General features: G+C 36.9%; 1 protein-coding gene across 1 annotated transcript in view; it reads right to left on the bottom strand.

Moving 5' to 3' along the window:
• The window catches only part of LOC131029055 (uncharacterized), a 35375-nt gene extending 14760 nt beyond the window's left edge, over window positions 1-20615 (bottom strand). Inside the window, exon 1 of the mRNA XM_057959450.1 lies at window positions 20458-20615. Within this exon, the coding sequence (XP_057815433.1) occupies window positions 20458-20615 (158 nt within the window). The remainder of the gene's footprint in view (window positions 1-20457) is intronic.
• Between the last annotated feature and the right edge of the window lie 1371 nt (window positions 20616-21986).

Here is a 21986-nt window from a genome sequence, read left to right as displayed (position 1 = left end):
CAGATCGGTAGGGATGAAAGTGTCTCTCAAAGTTTTTTCAAGAATGGCTTTATGTGCGGGTGATATGTGTAAGAGCTCAAGGATGGATATGAGCATGGGTGTCTTCCCTAACTATTCTACAAGGTCATACTTAGGCTTGGTTGATGACAAAGTGTTGTTTTTAGTTGGGGCACCTTGCAAAGTGAATTTACCGTTACAGAAGAAGATCCAATGCCTTTTAGGACAATCTTGGGTCTTTGGATAGAATTCTTAGGCATTTTGTCCTTGATGATAATGGTAGAGACATAATTGTCCATTGAAATGTGATTGATAGTTGAATCATAGCTATAAGATGCTCTGGTATAGTTGGTTTGGTCATCTGTGGCTTTAGATTTTCCCTTTTCATGCTTTGGGAATGGTTCTTTAAACATCTCATGTTCTTGATTGGATGAGTGTCCTCCAATCTCAATGTCACCTCTATCAATGAGATCTTGTATGATGTTCTTCAATCAATGACAATTTCTTATTTTATGACCCTTGCTCTTATGAAATTCACAATATTCGTCATCATTCCACCAATTTGGTTTAACCTTTGGCTCATATGGAGGCAGATCTGGAATCATTATTATTTTGTTTGCCACTAGTTTTTTGAAAACTGATTCTAGTGGTTCTCCCAATGGAGTGTACTTCCTTCGTGACTTGGAAGTTGTTTGAGTATTCACTTGATTGTTTATAGAGCTTGATCCAAAAAAAATGATTTTGGGTCGTACCGTATTGGCATCCACAACACCATCATTAACTGTGTTCTTGTTTTTATTCTAAAATCTGGGCTTGTCTTTTCCTTTATAGTCCTCATTGTTTTCTTTGAATATCTTAATGACTCCTTGTTAGATTAGGACCTTTTCTATTGCCAAGCCTTTTTCAATGATGTCCTTGAAGGTGGAAAATCAAGCTTTCCTTAGGTCATAACCAATGTCTTTGTTAACATTCTGAGTGAACATTTCTACCATTTTTTTTTGTGGAATTTCACAAGAGCATCTGCTGGCTAGATTTCTCCATCTTTGTAAAATTGATGAAAAAGATTCTCCATCCCTTTGCTTGGTGTTGCACAAAGTAGTGACTGATATGTCTATCTCTATGTTGTATGATAAATGTTGGATAAATGCCTCTGTTAGATCATCCCAAGACTTAATTCTAGGTGGGAGTTGGGAGAACCATTCCATAACTTGATCACCGAAGCTCTGTGGGAATAATCTCATCAAATATGTCTCTTCTGCTGCTACCTCAATGCAAGTTGTGAAAAACTTTCTTATATGTGCTTTAGGATCCCCTTTTCCTTTGTACTTATCGAACTTAGGTGTCACGAAATGTGTAGGAAAAGGAGGCATTGGAATGCTTTTGTCAAATGGATAGGGACATATGTCTCTCATTGTGTAAGTTGGCTTCAGTGTATTTATGTCCTCTATTTTCTTTTGTAAATCTTTGATTTGCTGTTCCAAATTGTTCTTAGGTGGAGATCGACTTCTTGGACCATACCCCATGCCTGAAGCACTGGGTGGAGGAGGAGCATGCTGCATATATGGATGATATTGATCATACATATGTTCATATGGAGGAGGTCTATAATGATGCTGCATATATGGACCACTTGGTATAGAGTTGTGGTGAGGAATGGAATATCTGCTTTGTCCATGTATACCATACTCTATAGGCATGTCATGAGTTTTTTCTATTGTTTTGTCCCCAAATTTGATGCGGGGTTTCTTGTGTCCAAATTTTGATCATGCCTTTGGATATCCAATTGCTTTGGTGGTAGGTCTTTAGCATTGGTATGTGATTGAGCATATTTTTTGGCATAAGACTTCCATAATGGTCTGTGAAGGTGAGTATCATATGCTTGACCATGTGTGTATGGGACCTCTGGTTTTTGAAACAAAGATGATGGTGATTCAGGCACAAGATGTGGTCCTCTATTGCCTCCACTATTAAGTCTCCTTTGATCCATGTTGAGGTGAGGTTGTTGCAAAGGTCAATTTTCCATTATTTGAGACATGTCAAAATCATGAGGGATCTTGGCTCCACTTTGTGCCATCACTTGTAAGAATTATTGTCTATCTCTCCTCATTATTTCCTCAACCAATCTATTGAAATGGGAATCCATAATGGACTATTTCACTTCTGCTGACTATACTGAAATGTTGTCCATATTGTCATTGTGTGTATCATTGTTGTTTCTATAGGCATCCATGTTCTCAACATTTGGAATGTTTCTATAGGCATCCATGTTCTCAACATTTGGAATGTTTCTATAGGTGTCCATGTTCTCAACATTTGGAATGTTTCTATAGGCATCCATGTCAGGTAACGTAGTATGATCAGAATTGAAAAAGATATCATTTTCATACTCATAGGAACTCATTTTTGCGGACTCTTGAGCCTCTTTAGCTTCTCTCCTAAATTTTTGGAAACAGGTTTCAACCATGAACTAGGTATTGACCAAGATGTGTGAGACTAGATGAAAATGGAAAGAGTATGGAAGACCACGAGTTGAATGGAATGTAAATGAATCTGAGGTGTACTTGCAATGTCCAAAGTGTAAGACCGAGTATGTATGTAGTAGAGTAGGTGTGGCTTCCAAAGAGATGATAGTTTCTCTTGATGAGGTAAGTTGACCTTGACTCTAAGTAAGACCAAATGAGACCCAAAGGTGATAGACCTTGATGAGGGACCACTTAGCAAAATGTTGTTGTATGTAATATGTTGACAAAGTATGATGAGGACAAGCAAGTGACCTTTTGACTCAAGTTTAAACAAATGTGAATGTAATGTAAGGTGTAAAGCAATGATGGACTTTGTGAGACCCAAAGACAGGTTGAATGCTAGATGAAAACCCAGAGAGATAACCTAGGAAGCTCAATAAGTCTGAAAATGACTGTTCTTGTTTGCTGGACTATAAAATTTTTTCAATTCTGAACACAGACGTGGTTATATGACACAGACGTGGTTCTGTCAAACACAAACGCGTTTCTAAGATTTTGTAAATGCAATGTTGCTCAAAAGACACAAACGCGTTTTTGCCCTTCACAAACGTGTTTAGATGATAGAGACGCAGTTCTGTCAGACACAGATGCGTTTATAAAATTTTTGTGCAATTTTTCCAATCTGTGTAGTGGCTTGTTGTGACCAAATCTGAATTTTTGATTGTTTTTCATGACAAGAGGACACAGTGTTGATGAAAACTCAATGTTTGTAAGTGTTTAGACTCAAAATGACTCAAAGAAAAGTGTATTGTTTGATTTAAAATTGTTTTTCATACACTTGAAGACACAAAAGACACAATGTTTTGATGTTTGGTCTTGAAATGTTTGATTGTTCAAAATAAGACAAGCACAATTCTTATGGCTAGCTAGGATAATAGTTGTTGATCCCACATGGGGTTTCCCCCGAGGCTACGCTATTCAGAGTGGATACTTAGATGCTTGACCCCACTAGCTCCACCCTCGACACTCACTTCTTGGGGCAGCCAAGCATCAGTCCCCATGAAAATTCCTCGTGGCAAACTTTGTATCTCTACTAAGAACCGTATGTGTGTGGGTCGCTTGAGAGGTCCGACCTCCTGACCTAACAACTAGAAGGATTTTGGCTTCTAAAATAAAAAGGTGCTAGTAAGGGCATTCGCTCGTGTGGCCATACATGCGACACTTTCAGCTCTGTAAATACAGAAGGCTCCCAGCCGATAGGGGTTATGCCCTACAACTGATCAAATAAATTTGATCAAACGGGTTTAGGGGGAGACATAGTGTCAGTATGAACTAATCAGCAGACGTTATCCACAGTTTTCACCATGAATACAGTTGTTTATATAGGTTTGGAAGAGGTGGGTTTTCCTCGCTACCGCTTGGGTCGTTCTCTCCTCACTAGTAGTCCTAATGACCACATGGGGAGACAGGCCCTCTAAAGATGAAACAAAAAGAGCCTATTACCCAAGACACAAAGGACACTGGTTCAATTTTAGTGCACCAATTGAAGTGTTTGATAATCTATGAAAACAAGGCACACAATGAAAGATCAAAAACCCTTGACAAGGTCTTGCAACAAAGATCTATTAGTAGTTTGGATTGTTTCAAATGATCACCCTTTCCTGCAAGCACACAAGTTAGGTAAATTTTTAGATCCAAAAAACTTTGTGAAATAGGGGCCTTCAACAAAACGATTTTGCTTTCAAAACAAGCTGCACCAATTTCATTAGATCTGAAGACGTTAGCTCAATATAAACCAGATCTGAAATCCGAATGACAAAAAACTGAATCAAAGAAGCCAAAATGTAACAACTGAACACAGACGCAATTATAAGTAACACAAACACTATATAAATACGCAAACGCAGTTAGATCTGAAACAGACGCAATTCTCGAACACAGATGCGGTTCCTGAACATAGAAGCTTCTGCAGACCTCACAGACGTGAATAGGGAACACAGACGCATTTCCTAGAATCTGCAAAAAATAAAATACTGTCGAAGATGCAGATGCGATTCTAGATGTCACAGACGCGGCATAAATACCAAACGCGATCCGAATGCACGCAAACATGAAAATATCAGAATGTTGTCATAAATGTCAGATCTGCAACTTCAAAAACACAAAATCTGCACAAAAGATGTTAAAATGCAAAAGGGACAAGAGTCCCACCAGGCATGCCAAAATGTATACAGTGAAAAGTGGAAACAACAATAATATTGAAAGACTAAATGAATTCAACCACAAAACCCTAGCCTAACAACAACAAAGATCCACCATAACATATGAAGATTACCTAAGACAATGCAAATCAAATGAAATCACAAAGACTATACCATCACATGTCCAATATGGTTTGGATCTCCATTCTTCCTATCTCCATTGATCTTGTTTGATATATTTGCTCTCAGATTTTATGTGTGCACAAGAACTCAACAAAGAACGGAAATGTGGTTGCAAGTAGGCTTGATTGCATATGTAAGTTCAAAAGCGTAGAGTAGTCGGGTGTGTAATTGAGGGGTTTGATAATGAAGGAAGCATCTCCTTATATAGAAGGCACTATAAGAAATGGAGGGATAAGATTGAGAGGTGTAAAAGAGAAATGGTCGGCTATGATTAGAGGGTAGGTAGAGGAAATAAGAAAATAATGAGAGGGTAGGTAGTGTAGGAATTAAGAGATGAATGACATGTGTCATAGGTAGAAAAGGTTAATGAAATAATTAAATAAATAAAGATTTATTTAATTAATAGAAGAAGTGGGATCAATTAAATAAATAAGATATTTATTTAATTTAAAAAAAGGAATAATTTAAATAAATAAAAGTATTTATTTAAATGAGAAATAAGGCTAGAACAGGATAAATGAATTAATTAAATAAATAAAGATTTATTTAATTAATAGAAGAATTAAGCTAAACTAATTAAATAAATAAAACTGGACAATTTTAGGTGTCTACATAAACAACGATATATAAAAGGGCTCAGGTTTTGACTCAAGGGTTAGTGCAGGATCATGGGGGGCCAAAAAGTGGCGATGTGAAAAAAATAGCCTTCTCCACTCGCCTAAAAATGCGAAAATCCATGTTGACTTTTTGCTTGGCTTGGGTGTCAGTACACCTTGGCATGGTAATTACCTAAGCAAATCATATATCGGATAAAATCGGATATTTGATTTTTCTTTGTAATTTTATATTAAAATATATATTATATAATATATAATGTAATAATATATCATATAATTGTATGCAGGAAGAGCAGTTTGATGAAATCCAAAATGTGAAAATATTTCAAGGACTTGCCCACACACCCACGAGACTCTTGGTGCAAGTTATGGAGCCATGAGGAATGACCCAACTTCCCAAGGAGTGTTCCATGGTCCCCTATCTCACAAGGTCCCTCAGGCCAATGCCTTTTCTCTCAGATCACTAAGCAAAGTGACTTAGGGATGACAAATGCAAGAACAAGGGATGCTTTTGATCAAATTTAGTATGAATGCATCCTATTTATGCATGATGCTAGTAAATGAACTAAACTAGGTGATCAGATGACAAGGTCAGTAAAAATGCTATCCTAACATGATATACTAGCTATATGATTTAATCTAGGATGATAGAAATACTCTAAAATTATTATTAGATTTATTTCTATTGCAAAGATAGGCTAAATGCTTTGTTAAAATTAAGTATAAGTATGATGCTAAAGACTTGGATGATTAAAATGGAGGAATGAGGGCTCTATTTATAGAAGAAACAGGGCAATGGATGGTTAGGATTGAAGGATCTTATCAAAGGCCAGGATTGAAAGCTATCAATCCATGTTTACAATTCTCACCAATGAAATGGTGACAATTGTCAACATAAGACTGCTTGAGAGGAGAGGGAAGAAGCATTAAATTCTTGAGAAGACATGAAGGTTACCTTAGAAGGTAAAGGTAAAGGTTAGGTTAAGGTTATCCATTGGATAAAGATTTTACCCAAAGGATAAACCCTTGTGCAAAGATTAAGGGGATAACCATGGTCAAAGCAATGAATGCTTGATGAGACCCCTGGGTTAGATTAGGGTTAAGTTAGGCGAAAATTCTCTAACCATGCCACTAAGGGTTAGTTAACCATTAATGGTTTGAAGACTTTGGGGACAAATTTGTAAGAGTCCTTCCAAATTTGGGGGTTTTCAACAAGTTAGCTTGTTGAAGGCATAAAGGCTTTAATGCCTTTGGAAGACTTTACTCCAAATTTGAGAAGTGACCTCCTCAAATTTAGGGAAAGGGGATAATTGATGGGTTTAGGCTAATTGATTAGGATTAGAGGTATTCTAGAAGAATTTAGGAAGAGGGTTAGGAGGCAAGTGGGAGATGTAGGAAAATGCAAGTGGATGGGGGATAATAGGATTTAATTAAAATAAATTGCTTTATTTTAATTTGGTTGCAAGTTGGGGATTTAAATAAATTAGATTTATTTAATTGGGGTGAACTATTTAATTAAATGTGAATTTAATTAAAAGTAGAGAGAAGGGATTTAATTAAATAAAATGATTTATTCAATTAAATGATGTAAAAAGGCTTAAGTGAATTTAAATAAATAAATTGAATAATTTATTTAATTAAATAGAAGAATGTGGGTGATTTAATTAAATTAGATTTAACTAAATAGAGGAATGAGAATAAAATGAAAATTAAATATTCATTTAGAAATATGGTCATTTTTATATGTCTACAATAATTATATAATATAATAATATATTATATAATATATTATTATATTATATAATATATTGTTATATTATATAATATAATGTTATTTAAAAAAAATTTAAGTATAAAAATCGGATATCCAATTTTCTGAGACAATATATTTCGAGTGTGACAACCCGTGAGTTATTTTTAACCCACGGGCTATGTGATTTTGTGGAAATTTGATATCCGATTGCATCCGATATCCGGTTTTTTGCCCAAAAATTGCTAAAAAATACATTGAAAGGTAAGATTTTTATTGTTTTCAATCATTTTCATTCAATTTTTGTATTTTTTTTAATGTTTATTTATTTTTTCATTGAAAATATGGTTTTTTTCATGAAAACTAGGTTTTTTAAAATCAAATACAAAATTAATTTAATTTGGTTAACTAAATTCAATTGTTTACATTCAATTAGGTTAAAAATAGGGGATAACAATGAAAACATTGATCAACCATAACCGCAACAACCAAACCCCCTTTGCCAAACCCCCCCTCAATTCAAGATTTGATTGCACAAAATTTGAATGAATTGAGGGGGATTGCAGATGTATATCGTAGGATCCCTCGTCTAAACCCAATGTTTGATCCTCTCACGTTGATCATAAAGAGTATGGAAACCATGACTGAGGAGCACAATGCCACCCTTTTGTGGCGAGATTCTATGAGGGAACAATATGCAAATGGCTTGTCCTATAAGGAGATCAAGGATCTCGAGATATCCAAAGCCGCTATCGCCTCATTGTTTGTGAATCCTCGCATTGGTCAACCCGTAGACCCCAAAAAAACAAAACTTTCTATTAAATGGTGCACAAATGATGGTATTGTGAAATTTTTTTGGGATTGTTGGTGGATGGTTTTTGACAAACCACCCAACAACAATCTTGATGTCCCCTTCTACTTCATAAAAAAATTGTATGCTGAGTTTTTTTTAGGCAAACATGTGAACTACTTTGACATCCAACCTTTCCAGGGTGTGGGTTTAGGTATGCCCCAAAATAGACCTGGGGCAGTTAGAGTAGTCCAAGGCCCATATGTCCCCCCTCCTCTTGTTGATCCTTCACCTCCAGTACAACATCTAGATATCATTTGTGAGGCGGCTTCACGGACCATATCAGCTATTCACTCTTTGAGTAGCCTTTTGGTTTCTCAAGCTGGGTCAGTAGCTTAGCCTACTTTTGATGGTAGAGGTGCATCTGGTGGCGTTGACACGTCATCCTCGGCTCCACACATTTGGGTGCCTCATAGTTGTGTCATGTGTGGGCACATATGCTTGGGTCTAGTTGGACAACCTATTGATCCTCCTGTGGACAGTGCAGATTATGAGGTGCATGAGATGCATGAAGCACCAGATGTTATGACACAGACTGGAGGATAACCTGGGGAGTCCTCGCATGCTAGAGGCGAGGAGGCACCATCATCATACATTGATGATGTAGTGGTAAGAATTGTATTTTCACAGTTCGTGTTATATTTAAAATAAATAAATTATAATCTAGATAATATTAAGTACACATTTTTATTTACATGGTCTATTTAATAGTTGATGACTGAGGAGGAGTTGACACAGATTCAGGAGGGCACCTTGTCGGCCATTTCTTTTAGCCTTGATAGCTTGACGGTACATATATTATTGCACCTAGTCATTTGTATTTTATTGTACATACATGCTCATCATTTATATTGGTATTAATTAGATTATGTAGTAACTTGCATGCATATCTTATTTTACTCTTATAGGGCACAAGCAACACGAGTGCGGGGTAGTGTGATTTAGGATCTGGTAGTGCAGTTGGAGACAAGGGAAAGGTAATTGAATGCAAATATGATTAAATGAATAATTTAAATAACTTATAGTGATTATACACGTCTAGACATAGATTGATAGTTTCATATACTTGTTGTGTATATGTACAGAGAATTCTTGGCTTCACATCCTTGTTGACTGCACCCACTATACTTGAAGATGAAGAAGAAGAGATGCCTCGAGTACATGTGTGTTTATTTTATTTTGTGTTTAGTAGATATCATCTGTTATTATCAATGACAATTATATTCTAACTTGTATCAACGCCATGTTTGTGAACATATGTAGGTTGTGTATGAAAATATTGAAAACATACCTCCTCTACCGAAGACATACATCAAGAGTCCTGCAAAGATGAAGAGAACACGTCAAGATGAGGTAAACATGAGTAGTTCAATTATAGTTCATTTTTAAGTTAACTTTTTGAATGTGAATTATATAATATAACTAATATTAATCGTGGTTTGTTTTTTCTTGTGCAGGATCCTTCAGAGCCGAGCAGTGCGGCGAAGAGGATCGATTTTGATGATCCATCAGTAGCTTAGGATGTTATAGATAGTTTTGGGATGCTTACATGTCTAGTTGGCATGTATATTTTGTATATGGACATACATTCACATATATAGACATACATTTTGTTTGAGTTGACATTTATACCATATTTGTGTATGGACATACATTTGTAATCATTTGACATTTTTATATATACAGAAGTTGATATTCGATCATATAAATTGTTTCTCATTTGTGCATGGTGTTATCATGGAAATCTTTAATCTTAATTCCAATAATTAACAATGGTTAATAATGGTTATTTAATGAACAATACAATTCATTTAATTTCATCTTAAGTGTTGTTTGTATAATGAACAATACAATACAATTCATTTAATGAACAATACAATTCATTTAATGAACAATATAATAAAATTCATTTAATGAACAATACTTGATACAATTCATTATTACTCTATGCATGCTCCTATTTTGCCACCCCACTCGGGGTCATAACCTACTGGCATCGTCTCGACATCGTCCCTTGAGCACCCTAAGTGCTAAAAATTGTCAAAATTTGATGGGCCCTAAATCAGAATCCATGGAACCTGCAAATGATTCGTTTGAACCTATGGGGCCACGAGAGGGGTCCCTGAAAAATCCTATCTCAGTTTTTCAAGTTTCCCTATGGTTTTATTAGGGCAGCATTTTTTTGGTTTGCGAAAAAATCGTTAGTCTCATTCAATCAAATGTTATCTCATGGCCAATTCCTCATTTTTCTCATCGTGATAATGAACTGTCAGCTCCAAAATGTCTATTTAGGCATTATTACCCTGTGCATGCTCCTATTTTTTCCCCCCACTTGGTCGGATGCTCGGGGTCATACCCTACTCGCGTCGTCCCTTGAGCACCCTATGTGCTAAAAATTTTCAAACTTTGACGGGCCCTCACTTGGAATTTGTGGCACCTATAAATGATCCGTTTGAACCTACAAGGCCATGAGAGGGGTCCCTACAAAATTCTATCTTGTTTTCTCAAGTTTCCCTACGGTTTTATTAGGACAACGTTTTTTCGGTTGGCAAAAAAATCGTTAGTCTCATTCAATCAAATGTTGTCGCGTGGCCAATTTATCGTTCTTCTCGTCGTGATAACAAACCATCAGCTCTGACATGTCTAGTTAGGCATTATTACCCTATGCATGCTCCTATTTCCCCCCCCACTCAATCGAATGCTTGAGGTCATACCCTTCCCTTGAGCACCCTAAGTGCTAAAAATTGTCAAACTTTTATGGGCCCTAACTCAGAATCCATGGCACCTATGAATGATAATTTTGAACCTACGAGGCCATGAGAGGGGTCCCTACAAAAGCCTATCTCAATTTTTCAAGTTTCCCTATGGTTTTATTAGGGTAGCATTTTTCGGTTGGCGAAAATATCGTCAATCTCATTCAATCGAATGTTGTCGCATGGCCAATTTCTCGTTTTGCTCATCGTGATAATGAATCATCAGCTCCAACATGTCTAGTTAGGCATTATTACCCTATGCATGCTTCTAGTTCCCCCCCCCCCCCACTCGGTCGAACGCTCGAGGTCATACCCTACCGACGTCATCCCTTGAGCACCCTAGGTGCTAAAAATTGTCGAAATTTGAAGGGCCCTAAATCGGAATCCATGGCACCTGCAAATGATCCATTTGAACCTACAGGGCCATGAGAGGGGTTCCTACAAAAGACTATCTCGGTTTTTCAAGTTTCCCTACGGTTTTATTAGGGCATCATTTTTTTGGTTGGCAAAAAAATCGTCAGTCTCATTCAATCGAATGTTGTCGCGTGGCCAATTTATCGTTCTGCTCGTCATGATAATGAACCGTCAGCTCTGATAGGTCCAGTTAGGCATTATTACCATATGCATGCTCCTATTTCCCCCCCACTTGGTCAAACGCTCGGGGTCATACCCTACCGGTGTCGTCCCTTGAGCACCCTAAGTGCTAAAAATTGTCAAACTTTGACAGGCCCTAACTTGGAATTCGTGGCACCTATGAATGATTCATATGAACCTACGAGGCCACGAGAGGGGTCCATACAAAATACTATCTCAGAATTTTTGGCATTGAACAAAGAGCTGGAATTGCTCGTTCAATGTCTTATTGCTATAATTTTGGTTGCAAAGTTGTGTAGCTCACAACTGAACGGTTCTTGTTGACCTCTTGCCTTCAAGATTCACAATAATGTTCTCATCGATTTCAAGTAACCATTTTGGGGTTCTTGAAGGTCTTGGATTTGGAATTTGTCTTTCATCCATGAGAGGGTATTCATTTCTAAAGTAATTAGGTGTTACATATGGTTCACTTGGTTGAGCAATTCCACCTTCAATGTCAAAATTTTCCACATTTTCACCTCTAATGTCAAAATTTTCCACATGTTCACCTTCAATGTCAAAATTTTCCACCTGTTCACCTCCTATGTCAAAATTTTCCATATGTTGAGCATTTTCATTATCACTTTCAACATTTTTAACATTTTCAAAATTTTCACTTTCAAAATCTACATTTTCATTTTCAATAACTTGTGACACATTTTCAAATTCAATTTCCTCTTCACTTGAAGTAACATTAGCAATATTTAACATACCTTGTCTTCTCCTCCTATGACCTTCTCTATCTCTTTCTCTATACACTTCAATTTGGTCATTTGAAAGTTTTCTTTTGCGTTTAGACTTCCAACGACTACTACTCCCCATTTACCTCCACAAAGATGCTCCTAAATGATTGGCAATGTAAGATTTGACTTTAAGAATCTTTCAAAAGAACAAATTTGTCTCAAACTGTTTGAAAACCTGTAATCGTCGACATAAAATAGAATATGCAGATTGTGGGCCGTTGGAATCCACAAAATGGCCCACAAGGCTCTTTTTTATTTACAAAAATCGGATATCCAATTTTAATGTATAAATTTTTGGTCCCAAATTTTTTTCCCATTGCCGCCTTTTTTTTACTGTTGCCACATTAATGGCAATGAGAGAAATTAGATATCCGATAAAATCCGACATCCAATTTTATTACTCATATTTTAGAGAGAGAGAGAGAGAGAGAGAGAGAGAGAGAGAGAGAGGAGAGGGAGAGAGAGAGAGATAGAGAGAGAATATGTTGTCCTTAGGGGTCATACGACAACATACGACCCCTTTATGATACCATATGGTGTCATTAGGTGTCATATGGTGTCCTAAGGGATAGTAAGACACCATATGACCCCTTAAGACACCAAATTGTGTCGTTATGGATCATATGGTGTCCTAAGGGGTTGTAGGACACAATATGACCCCTTAGGACACCATATGACCCATAGCGACCCAATATGGTGTCATAAGGGATCATATTGTGTCCTAAGGGGTCATATGATGTCTTAAAGGGGTCATATGACACAATATAACCCATTAGGATACAATATGACCCATAGCGACATAATTTGGTGTTTTAAGGGGTCATATGGTGTCCTGAGGGGTCGTAGGACACAATATGACCCCTAAGGACAACATACGGCATCTTATGACACCATATTGGGTTGTTATGGGTCCTATGGTGTCCATAGGGGTCATATTGTGTCCTACGACCCCTTAGGACACCATATGATCCCTTAAGACACCAAATTGTGTTGTTATGGGCCATATGTTGTTCTAAGGCGTTGTAGGACACCATATGACCCATAAGGACAACATACGATCTCTTATGACACCATATTGGGTTGTTATGGGTCCTATGGTATCCATAGGGGTCATATTATGTCCTACGACCTCTTAAGACACCAAATTGTGTCATTAGGGGTCATATGGTGTCCAAAGGGGTCATAGGACTCAATATTACCCCTAAGGACAACAAATGATCCCTTATGACACCATATTGGGTTGTTATGGGTCCTATGGTGTCCATAGGGGTCATATTGTGTCTTGTGACCCCTTAGGACACCATATGATCCCTTAAGACACCAAATTGTGTTGTTAGGGGTCATATGGTGTCCTAAGGGGTCGTAGGACACCATATGACCCCTAATGACAACATACGACCCCTTATGACACCATATTGGGTTGTTTTGGGTCCTATGGTGTCTTAAGGGGTCATAATATGTCCTATGACCCCTTAGGACACCATATGACCCCTAACGACACAATTTGGTGTCTTAAGGGGTCATATGGTGTCCTAAGGGGTCATATCATATGGTGTTCTAAGGGGTCATATTGTGTCCTACGACCCCTTAGGACACCATATGACCCATTAAGACACCAAATTATGTTGTTATGGGTCATATGACCCCTTTAAGACATCATATGACCCCTTAGGACACACTATGACCCTTATGACACCATATTGGGTTGCTATGGGTCCTATGGTGTCCTAAGGGGTCATATTGTGTCCTACGATCCCTTTGGACACCATATGACCCATAACGAGACAATTTGGTGTCTTAATCTCTCTCTCTCTCTCTCCCCCTCTCCCCTAATCTCTCTCTCTCTCCCTCCCCTGATCTCTCTCTCTCTCTCTCACTCTCTCTCTCTCTCTCTCTCTCTCTCTCTCTCTCTCTCTCTCTCTCTCCCCCTTCCCCCCCCTCTCTCTCTCTCTCCGCTAATCTCTTTATCTCTCTCCCTTCCCCCCCCCTCTCTCCCCCCATTCCCCCATCTCCCTAATATCATATACTAATTTATTTATAAATTAATATATTAAAATATTATATATTAATAAACATTAGATTAATTATGTGCAAATTTAGTTAGTGAATTTACTTATTAAAATCGGATATCCGATTTTTGTTGTACAATTTTCAAATTTCAAATTTTGGCTTGGGAATGCTTTGGGATTTGGCTTGGAAGTGACAAGCCTAGAAAGTCAATTGAAAAAACGTGTTTTTTCAGTATTCCTTTATTTTACAGACTTTACACTGGTGGTTGATGACTTTTTTTGTAACCAAAATTGATAAAACAAAAAGGGTTTTTTAAGGACGTTCTCAACTTTCCAACAATATAAGGCTTGTCTTATTTCGACTTTAATAATTAATTATTATTTATTTTTTAATTGAATTTTGACAATAGTCCTGATTGATAGATTGATTGAAAAATACTTATCACTTTCAAACGGTATAACATTTTTGAATCTGAAACATGCATCACATCCTATGCTTCGTCTGCTATAGGGAAAAATAAAAATAAAAAATGAAATTTCATAAGGTTTTGACCAAGTTAAGGTTTTCAGATGTAGGAGTTTTTGAATTTCTGAAAAGTTGTAGTAAAAAATTATAAAAAAATATTTACTTTATAAAAAATTATAAAAAATATTTGTCACATCCGGACTTGAGTCTTATACTTATATTATAAATATTATAGAAAAATATTATGATTTGATTGTGATTAGAGTGGTCAGACATACGTCTACTTCTTATCCTTTTCCTAAAATTTTATTACCATTGCATTGAAATTTGAAATTTTCATCAAATAGGATTTTGTTTTCCAAAAAACAACTAGTATCTTAGAAACTACATTCAATTTTCTATAGATTTTCTTCTTACATATTTTAAAAATAATGTTCACAACTTATTCAAATTTTCATGTCAAGTTGCATAACTCTGATTTTCTGAAATTTCATTGCCACTTAAGGGCCTGTTTTGGCACACCATGATCCTGCATATACCCTTAAGGATAGACAAAGTATCATCTATTTGGAGAGTAGTTATTTCAGGAGTCATTTCATGAGCAACAAGATAAGATGATACATCACTGTGGGAAGACAATGTGGCATTTACTGACTGTTGTGTTCCATTAGCCTGTAACACATTATTTCCTTTTACAAACTGAACGAGTCTATCCAATTCTTTGGGATTTAATTTAAGATACTCGGCAGGCATAATTTGAATTTGGGAGGATTTGCAAAACTCTACAATATCAAATGAACTTTCTTTTTCAATAGACCTTACCAATGGGGACTCTTGAGACTTTTGATCATTGTTATGAAATTTTGAAACAATTTTCTTACCTTTAAAATTCATAGCAGAAGATGAAGAAACGCCCTGAGGTTTTACATTTTGTTGATTTCTTGTGAGCACAACACATGAAGGATCTTCTAAAGTAACCAAAATGTCACCTCCTCTTTCTAAATCTGACTCGTACTCTAGGAAGTGGATTTCAGAGTTGCTAGGTTGCTTTAAAGATTCCTCTTCACTCTATTCATTTGAAATCTCTTTAGAATTCATCAATTGTGCATAATGCACCATCTCAGGACAAGAACTACCATCATGTTCATCTATAAGATGAAAAACACACATACTCCCCTTAGATGGTGATGCCTCAATTGCCAATCTTTGTTGGGTAGGGGGTAATTGCAAAGATTTATTTCCAATGCCCAAAGACTGATTTGTATTCCTCCTAGGTATGTCTTGATAAGGGGATGAGTATGATGTACTGGATTTAGGTAATTGTCTTTTAAGAGTTATTACATCATTCATTAGTCTCTGGATCACAAGGTCTGAAGAAGTAGAAGGTTGAGCATTGAGTATCTGTACTTCTCTTTTCCATTTCCTTGCAGTGATTAGATCATCTTCCAACTCAACCGCAAGTGTTTTGGCAACACTTAGGTTTGCAACTCTTTGCCTGCGAATTAGGAAACCTATCTCTGAAGGCATGGAATTTATAATAAAACATTTCAGATTGTCATCCAAGGGTTTTTGATTGACTGGAATTTTATGTACAATCTTATCAAATTTTGCTACAAAGTCCCTCATAGACTCTGGAATCTCTTTCTTTAACTAGGCCAATTGAGCCAAAAGAGAGTGTTCATCTTCAGCCACTTTGAATCTTTCTTCAAACCTCGTTTTCAAATCCTGCCAATTTGTTATCACATTGTTTGGTAGGTGATAGAACCAATCTGCTGGTACTCCAGCTAGTGTTTGTACAAATAGCCTCATGCCAACATCCTCATGTTGAACAATTATTATCCCACAAGCAACATTGAATGCATTCAAGTGGTCATCAATAATGGTTTTGCCATCACCACTAAATTTTGGCAAGTGATCCCTCGCTCCTTTGGGTAGGGGATTTAGATTTAAACCTAAGTTCAGTGGACCTACTGTAGCTCCCCAAGGATTATTTGCTACCATTGGAAAGATGATATTGAGAGGAGTCGGGTTGATTATATAAGGTAAAGCAATACCATGCAAGGTCAAAGCTTGACAGACTGAGGATATAGGAAGTGAACGAGACGGGGAAGGAGGCTTGCTTCTTGCTTGTCTTTGAGGTGAAAAAATGGGTTGAAAATTTAGGTTCTGTAACTCTTGAAAAACATAATCAACTATCCCTTCCCGTCTTTGGGACTTAGTATATCTTCTTGACTCCAGTCTTGCAACTAGGCAACTAGTCTTGTGATTTGACTCCCCAGCAGCATCACCAAAAATCTGTTAGTTAACATATTTATACCTTTCTTCAAATTATAATGTTTTCTTTCTTTGAATAATAATATGACTCTTGTACACTCCTTTATGAAAGGAAACAAATAAACCAACAGTTGGATGAACCAATTACAAATCCATCCTCTGCATTAAAGGGCAACTCCTCGTATTATTTGCAATGAATTTTATGCTGAAAACTTTGAAATGAATATACTTTTAACCAGACAGTGTGGAAAGGCTTTAGCATTTATCTATGAACACAAAGGAATGCTTTTAAAAATAAAACAAAAAGAATATTTTGAAGATCAATTTCAAATAAGAGCTCACAGACTCCAATTTTCACACATGTTCATTTCATAAATTCAGAGCAAAAGCAAATGCATAGTAGTATGAACTCTGATCGATTCTCTCTAATGTCTCACAGGACAAGGGGGATCAACACAACTCAATCAATAATGAATTTACTTGCAAACAATGGTAACAATGAATCCATAAAACATAGGAATAACTAATAACAAAATGATATTACGCACATTAGCTGATTTCTCAAGAAAGATCACCAATCCTCAAAAACACAGATTCAAAGACTGCACACCATAGAATTTCATTGAAAAACTAGTCATTCCAGTGTTAAGAGATTCACAGAAAATAGATTTTTGTTTGTTCCTTGAAAAATCACAGTTTTTTCGACCTTAACATAAATTTACTCCCTAGCTTAAATAGCCTCCAAGCTCATAGTTTGTTACATAATAATTAAAACTTTACTTTAACCAGAGGTTAAAGAAACCGCTTGCTTAAAATAAGAGAAACTAAGATAACAGCCCCAGAAAGGCTAACAGCTCATCCCCTAATTGATCATGACTCCACCGTGACAGAGGAAGCCACTGGTCTATCCTACTTTGCCACAGAACTGTGCATGCCACACCACTCTAAATGTGCTGCCGAGAAGTTCAGGATGACTTGAAAATAGGGGAGTCCAATATGCTGAATTCGTTGCTTCCAGACCTCCTTGTCCATATATACTCGTGTCACCCTTTCCTTGTGCACTTCCAGATGATCGGAACAAACCGTGAGCATTGACTCATTCTTGGCTACTTTTGATAAATCATCAGTAGTCAAGGATTTTGTCTTCCGAATGAACTATATCCTTTCTTGGAAGATTTTTGTCATATCTGTGGCAACTTCGATTATTTGAGCACCATTTTTCATAAGTTGGATGTCAATGCATTTAAGATCCTTTTGCATTGTATCAATTAAATATGTCAATCCATTTAGCAATTTAGTGGATTCTTCATGGTCCTATTTGATAATTGAATTTCGCCACTCCACATTTTTCCTTGATACATATATTACATTTTCATCCAAGCTTTCCACAAGTTTTTCAGACAAGAACTTCATCACTCCAAATTTTTGTATATCATTCATCTGTGCAAGAACTGCCACCCATTTGGTCCTTTCTTTCTCCTAGGCAATGACCTCTAATTCTAATTCCTTGCCCACAGTCATGACATCCTCATATACTTTCACCAGACTGACAATATAGTCTAAACCTTGCTGTATTATGAGATCAAACCATTTATTGAACATCTCTGTGACCATTCCATTTCTTTGAACTTGATCTAACATCTTTTGATTTTCTAGAGATTTGGGATCAAACAATACTGCCACCTATGACAAGGGTTGAGGATTTGGATGGTGAATGGCATTGATGTACTCAGCCATTTGAGTGATGATCTACTTCAGCTCTGTCTTATCCTTTACATCTTTTCATGATTTGGAAATCATTCTCTTCGCGAAAGACTCCAAGTGTTTAACATCAATGGCTCGCAAAGCGACCCCAGATCAATCTTTTCTATTATGAAGTCATCCTCGGTAGCTTTGTCTAAGTCTCTATCTAGTATAGGCTTAGCCATTTGTTGGATATTGTTGGCATATGATGAACCAGCATGATGATATGATGATAATGTATGTTGTCATTGATGTCAACAAGTGAAAGTGAACTGATATGCAGATTGGAAGAAGACGGTGAACTGGTATGAAGATATGTAGTGAACCGGTGTCGGGGTTTCACTAAGTGTGACTACTGGTTGGTAGTCTCAGCTCTAGGGTTTCCGGTTTGGCAATCTAGCTTCTGCAATGCAACCGAAGACATTCTGTGATGAGTTAGCTAAGAGATGTGAAGAAGATCGAGGTGCCATGTTAGTTTTGTGTGTGTGAAGGATTTCCTTGAGGATCTTACATGTGAAGGTCGATTGCATTAAATGTCTACCTCGGGAATGAACATTCTTCTTGGTGGTATGAGAAGAGACCATAATTGGTTACTCATTCCCATATGCGGTGAAGAATGAATGATGTATATTGTCTTGTGATCTGTTTGAGATTGTATTGCTCTATGTAATATGTTTGGATGGTCAGGATTGGACCGCTTGTAATGTAAACCTAAATGCTTAGGGTTTATTCTACCAACCTAATTGTTGTCTATAAGGTCGATGATCTTTGTTATTGTTTGTTGTTGGAAAATGTTGTGTGTGTATCCGAGTGATGAGATACTTGCCAGACCAGTAAGAGGAAAACTGCAGAGTGTGATTACAGAAGAGAGGAAATGAAAAAGATCTGCCTTGGCATGTAGTGCTATTATAAGATCAGAGTTTTACCTGTTGTCTTCTAACCATTTCAACAATTGGAAAATCCTTTTATCGGGTAGCTTTAACAGGCTTATTGTAAATCCTTTAACTTGGTGACTCAAGGTCATTGAGTTCTTCAAATCCTCTTGCGAGGTAACCTTTAACAACGTTTCAACCTTTAACAGGGTATATAGCCTTCCCCTAACCGGGTGATCTTTAACAGGATCGGTTCCTAACAAAACCTTATTGTAAAGTCTTTAATCGGACTAGGCTCCTAATAGAGCGAGCTTTAAAAGAGTTCAAAACAAGCTTGTGGGTATTCATCCCCACCGTGGTTTTTCCCATTTGGGTTTCCACGTGAAAAATCTGTGTCATGAGTTGTGCATTTTTCATGTGATGTTTAAGTATTTCGTGTTTTAGTGATTATGCATGCAGAGCTAATAGGTTATGGTATTACTTGTATACCACATGCATATGTTTATAGGTGAAGTTGTTATCAAGTATTGAATGTATTTGAAGTGATCAGACTTATCCGTTTATGTTGTCTGAAGTCTTATTGTGTTTAACCGATATTGCCATGGTTAAGTTCAATGATGAAGACAACCGGTTGGTATTGTTTTAACTTGATAAGTTATTGAGAAAGTTTTTGTCTATACTGATTCACCCCCCCCGTCTCAGTACCATTTAGGGTATTTGTTGTTCATCATTATTCATCACCATCTTGACTGTCCAATGACCTGTTACTTCATCTACCTCAAGCATTGTTTGTGTTTTGAGTCTTTTCGGCTTGGACACCTTTCCAAGACACTTGTTGACCATATCTTCTATAGGGATTGTAATTGGTACCACATTGTGTTTCTTCCCAACAACAACTTCTAACCATCGTAGAGTGTTTTCAGGTTCTTTGGATGGAGGAGTTGTCTGAGTACTTGGTGAATTAACAATAACCAGAGTGTTCATTGGATTCAATTCAATCTTTGTTTCTTTACCTATGTCCATTTCTTGTACCGTAGGTTCACCCAAATTGTGTTGATCCATTATTACTTCAACCTCTTCACTTGGATCAAGGTCCACAACAATCTAGCTCAATTTTGGCTTTTTGCTCTTTTTCTTGCTCCTTGACCGAGTTACTTGGGCTGCCGTAGAACCTAACGGTGGCCTTTTTGATCTTCTGGGTTGGATTTTTTCAATAATTGACTTTGCACCACCTACAATATCAACAATTTCATTATTGGAATAAATAGGAAGTTGAGTCACAGCATATGAATCAACTCTTAGTTCATGGGAGGATATGAGTGATCCTTTCTTAAATTTTTGGTCTCTCAACCACTTCTCAGTTCTCCTTACAACATAAAATTTTTTAGCTTGAATATTATCAGCTTCCTTTTTATTCCAGTCAATCTCAGGGATTGGATTTCCTTGAACATCCTTGTTGAATTCAGGATCCAAAACATCTTCCCCTGTTTCCTCGTGTACTCCAGATACACTGATAGGAAGCTTCATGGTGATTATTTGTTGTAGAGTAAATATTGACCACAGTCTCCTCCTTACCTCATATTCATCACTGCAATTCTCCCAGTAATCTTCCAACTGGGGTTCATGACAGAAGTGGTCATCCGCATTTAGGTTTTCCATGACATAATCTATGCTATCAAAGCTACATCTAGCAACATAGGGCTGCATGTTCATCCTCTTAAATTCCAATTCCAAATTTAAAGCATCGAATATAGACTTACAACTGTAGTATCCAAGTTCAATAGGAAAGACAACTCCAGATTCGCATTTTGCCCCCAACCTTTTATCAATATGAGCTAGTTGCTTGGTCACCTCTATGAGTACATAGCTATCAAAGGCATACCTAGGTAGCTTGAATGGTTCACCTTCGAAACCACCTACTCGAAGATAGGTGAACCTGAGAAATTGAATGAAGAAGCTGTCGTATATACTTATCAACTCCATTTCTTCAACTGACATTCTCTTGTTCACATCACCCTGCAGTTCAAAAGCAAGCCTCCCTGTGAAGAAACCATTCCATCTGGCAATATGTTGTACATGTTTCTGCTACTGTAACAAAGGATAGTCATCATAAGCCTTCATGCCATCCACCCATGGTTCATTGAGAAAGCTAGACCAATCTCTGGTACAAGCTAATATGTAGAAAAGATAAGAGGACATATAAAAACTAGACATTCCCATAAAGTTACTTAAACTTTCATGAAGTCTCTTTGCAATAACCTACGCCCAGTCAAGATATTTATCACTTGATAATAGTACTTGAATGTAAAAATACATCTAATCTTCATAGTAAAAGGAGTGTGAATTCTCTTTGAGCCTATTTAGCAGTATAACAATGTCTCACACTTCTGTGACGAAGTGCTCTCTAGTAAGGGACTTCGACAGTCGTGACCC

The sequence above is a fragment of the Cryptomeria japonica genome, chromosome 3 (assembly GCF_030272615.1).
Source record: "Cryptomeria japonica chromosome 3, Sugi_1.0, whole genome shotgun sequence".
In the NCBI taxonomy this organism is placed as follows: Eukaryota; Viridiplantae; Streptophyta; class Pinopsida; order Cupressales; family Cupressaceae; genus Cryptomeria; species Cryptomeria japonica.
The sequence above is the reverse complement of the archived record's forward strand: the minus strand, read 5'-3'. Positions and strand labels throughout refer to the sequence as shown.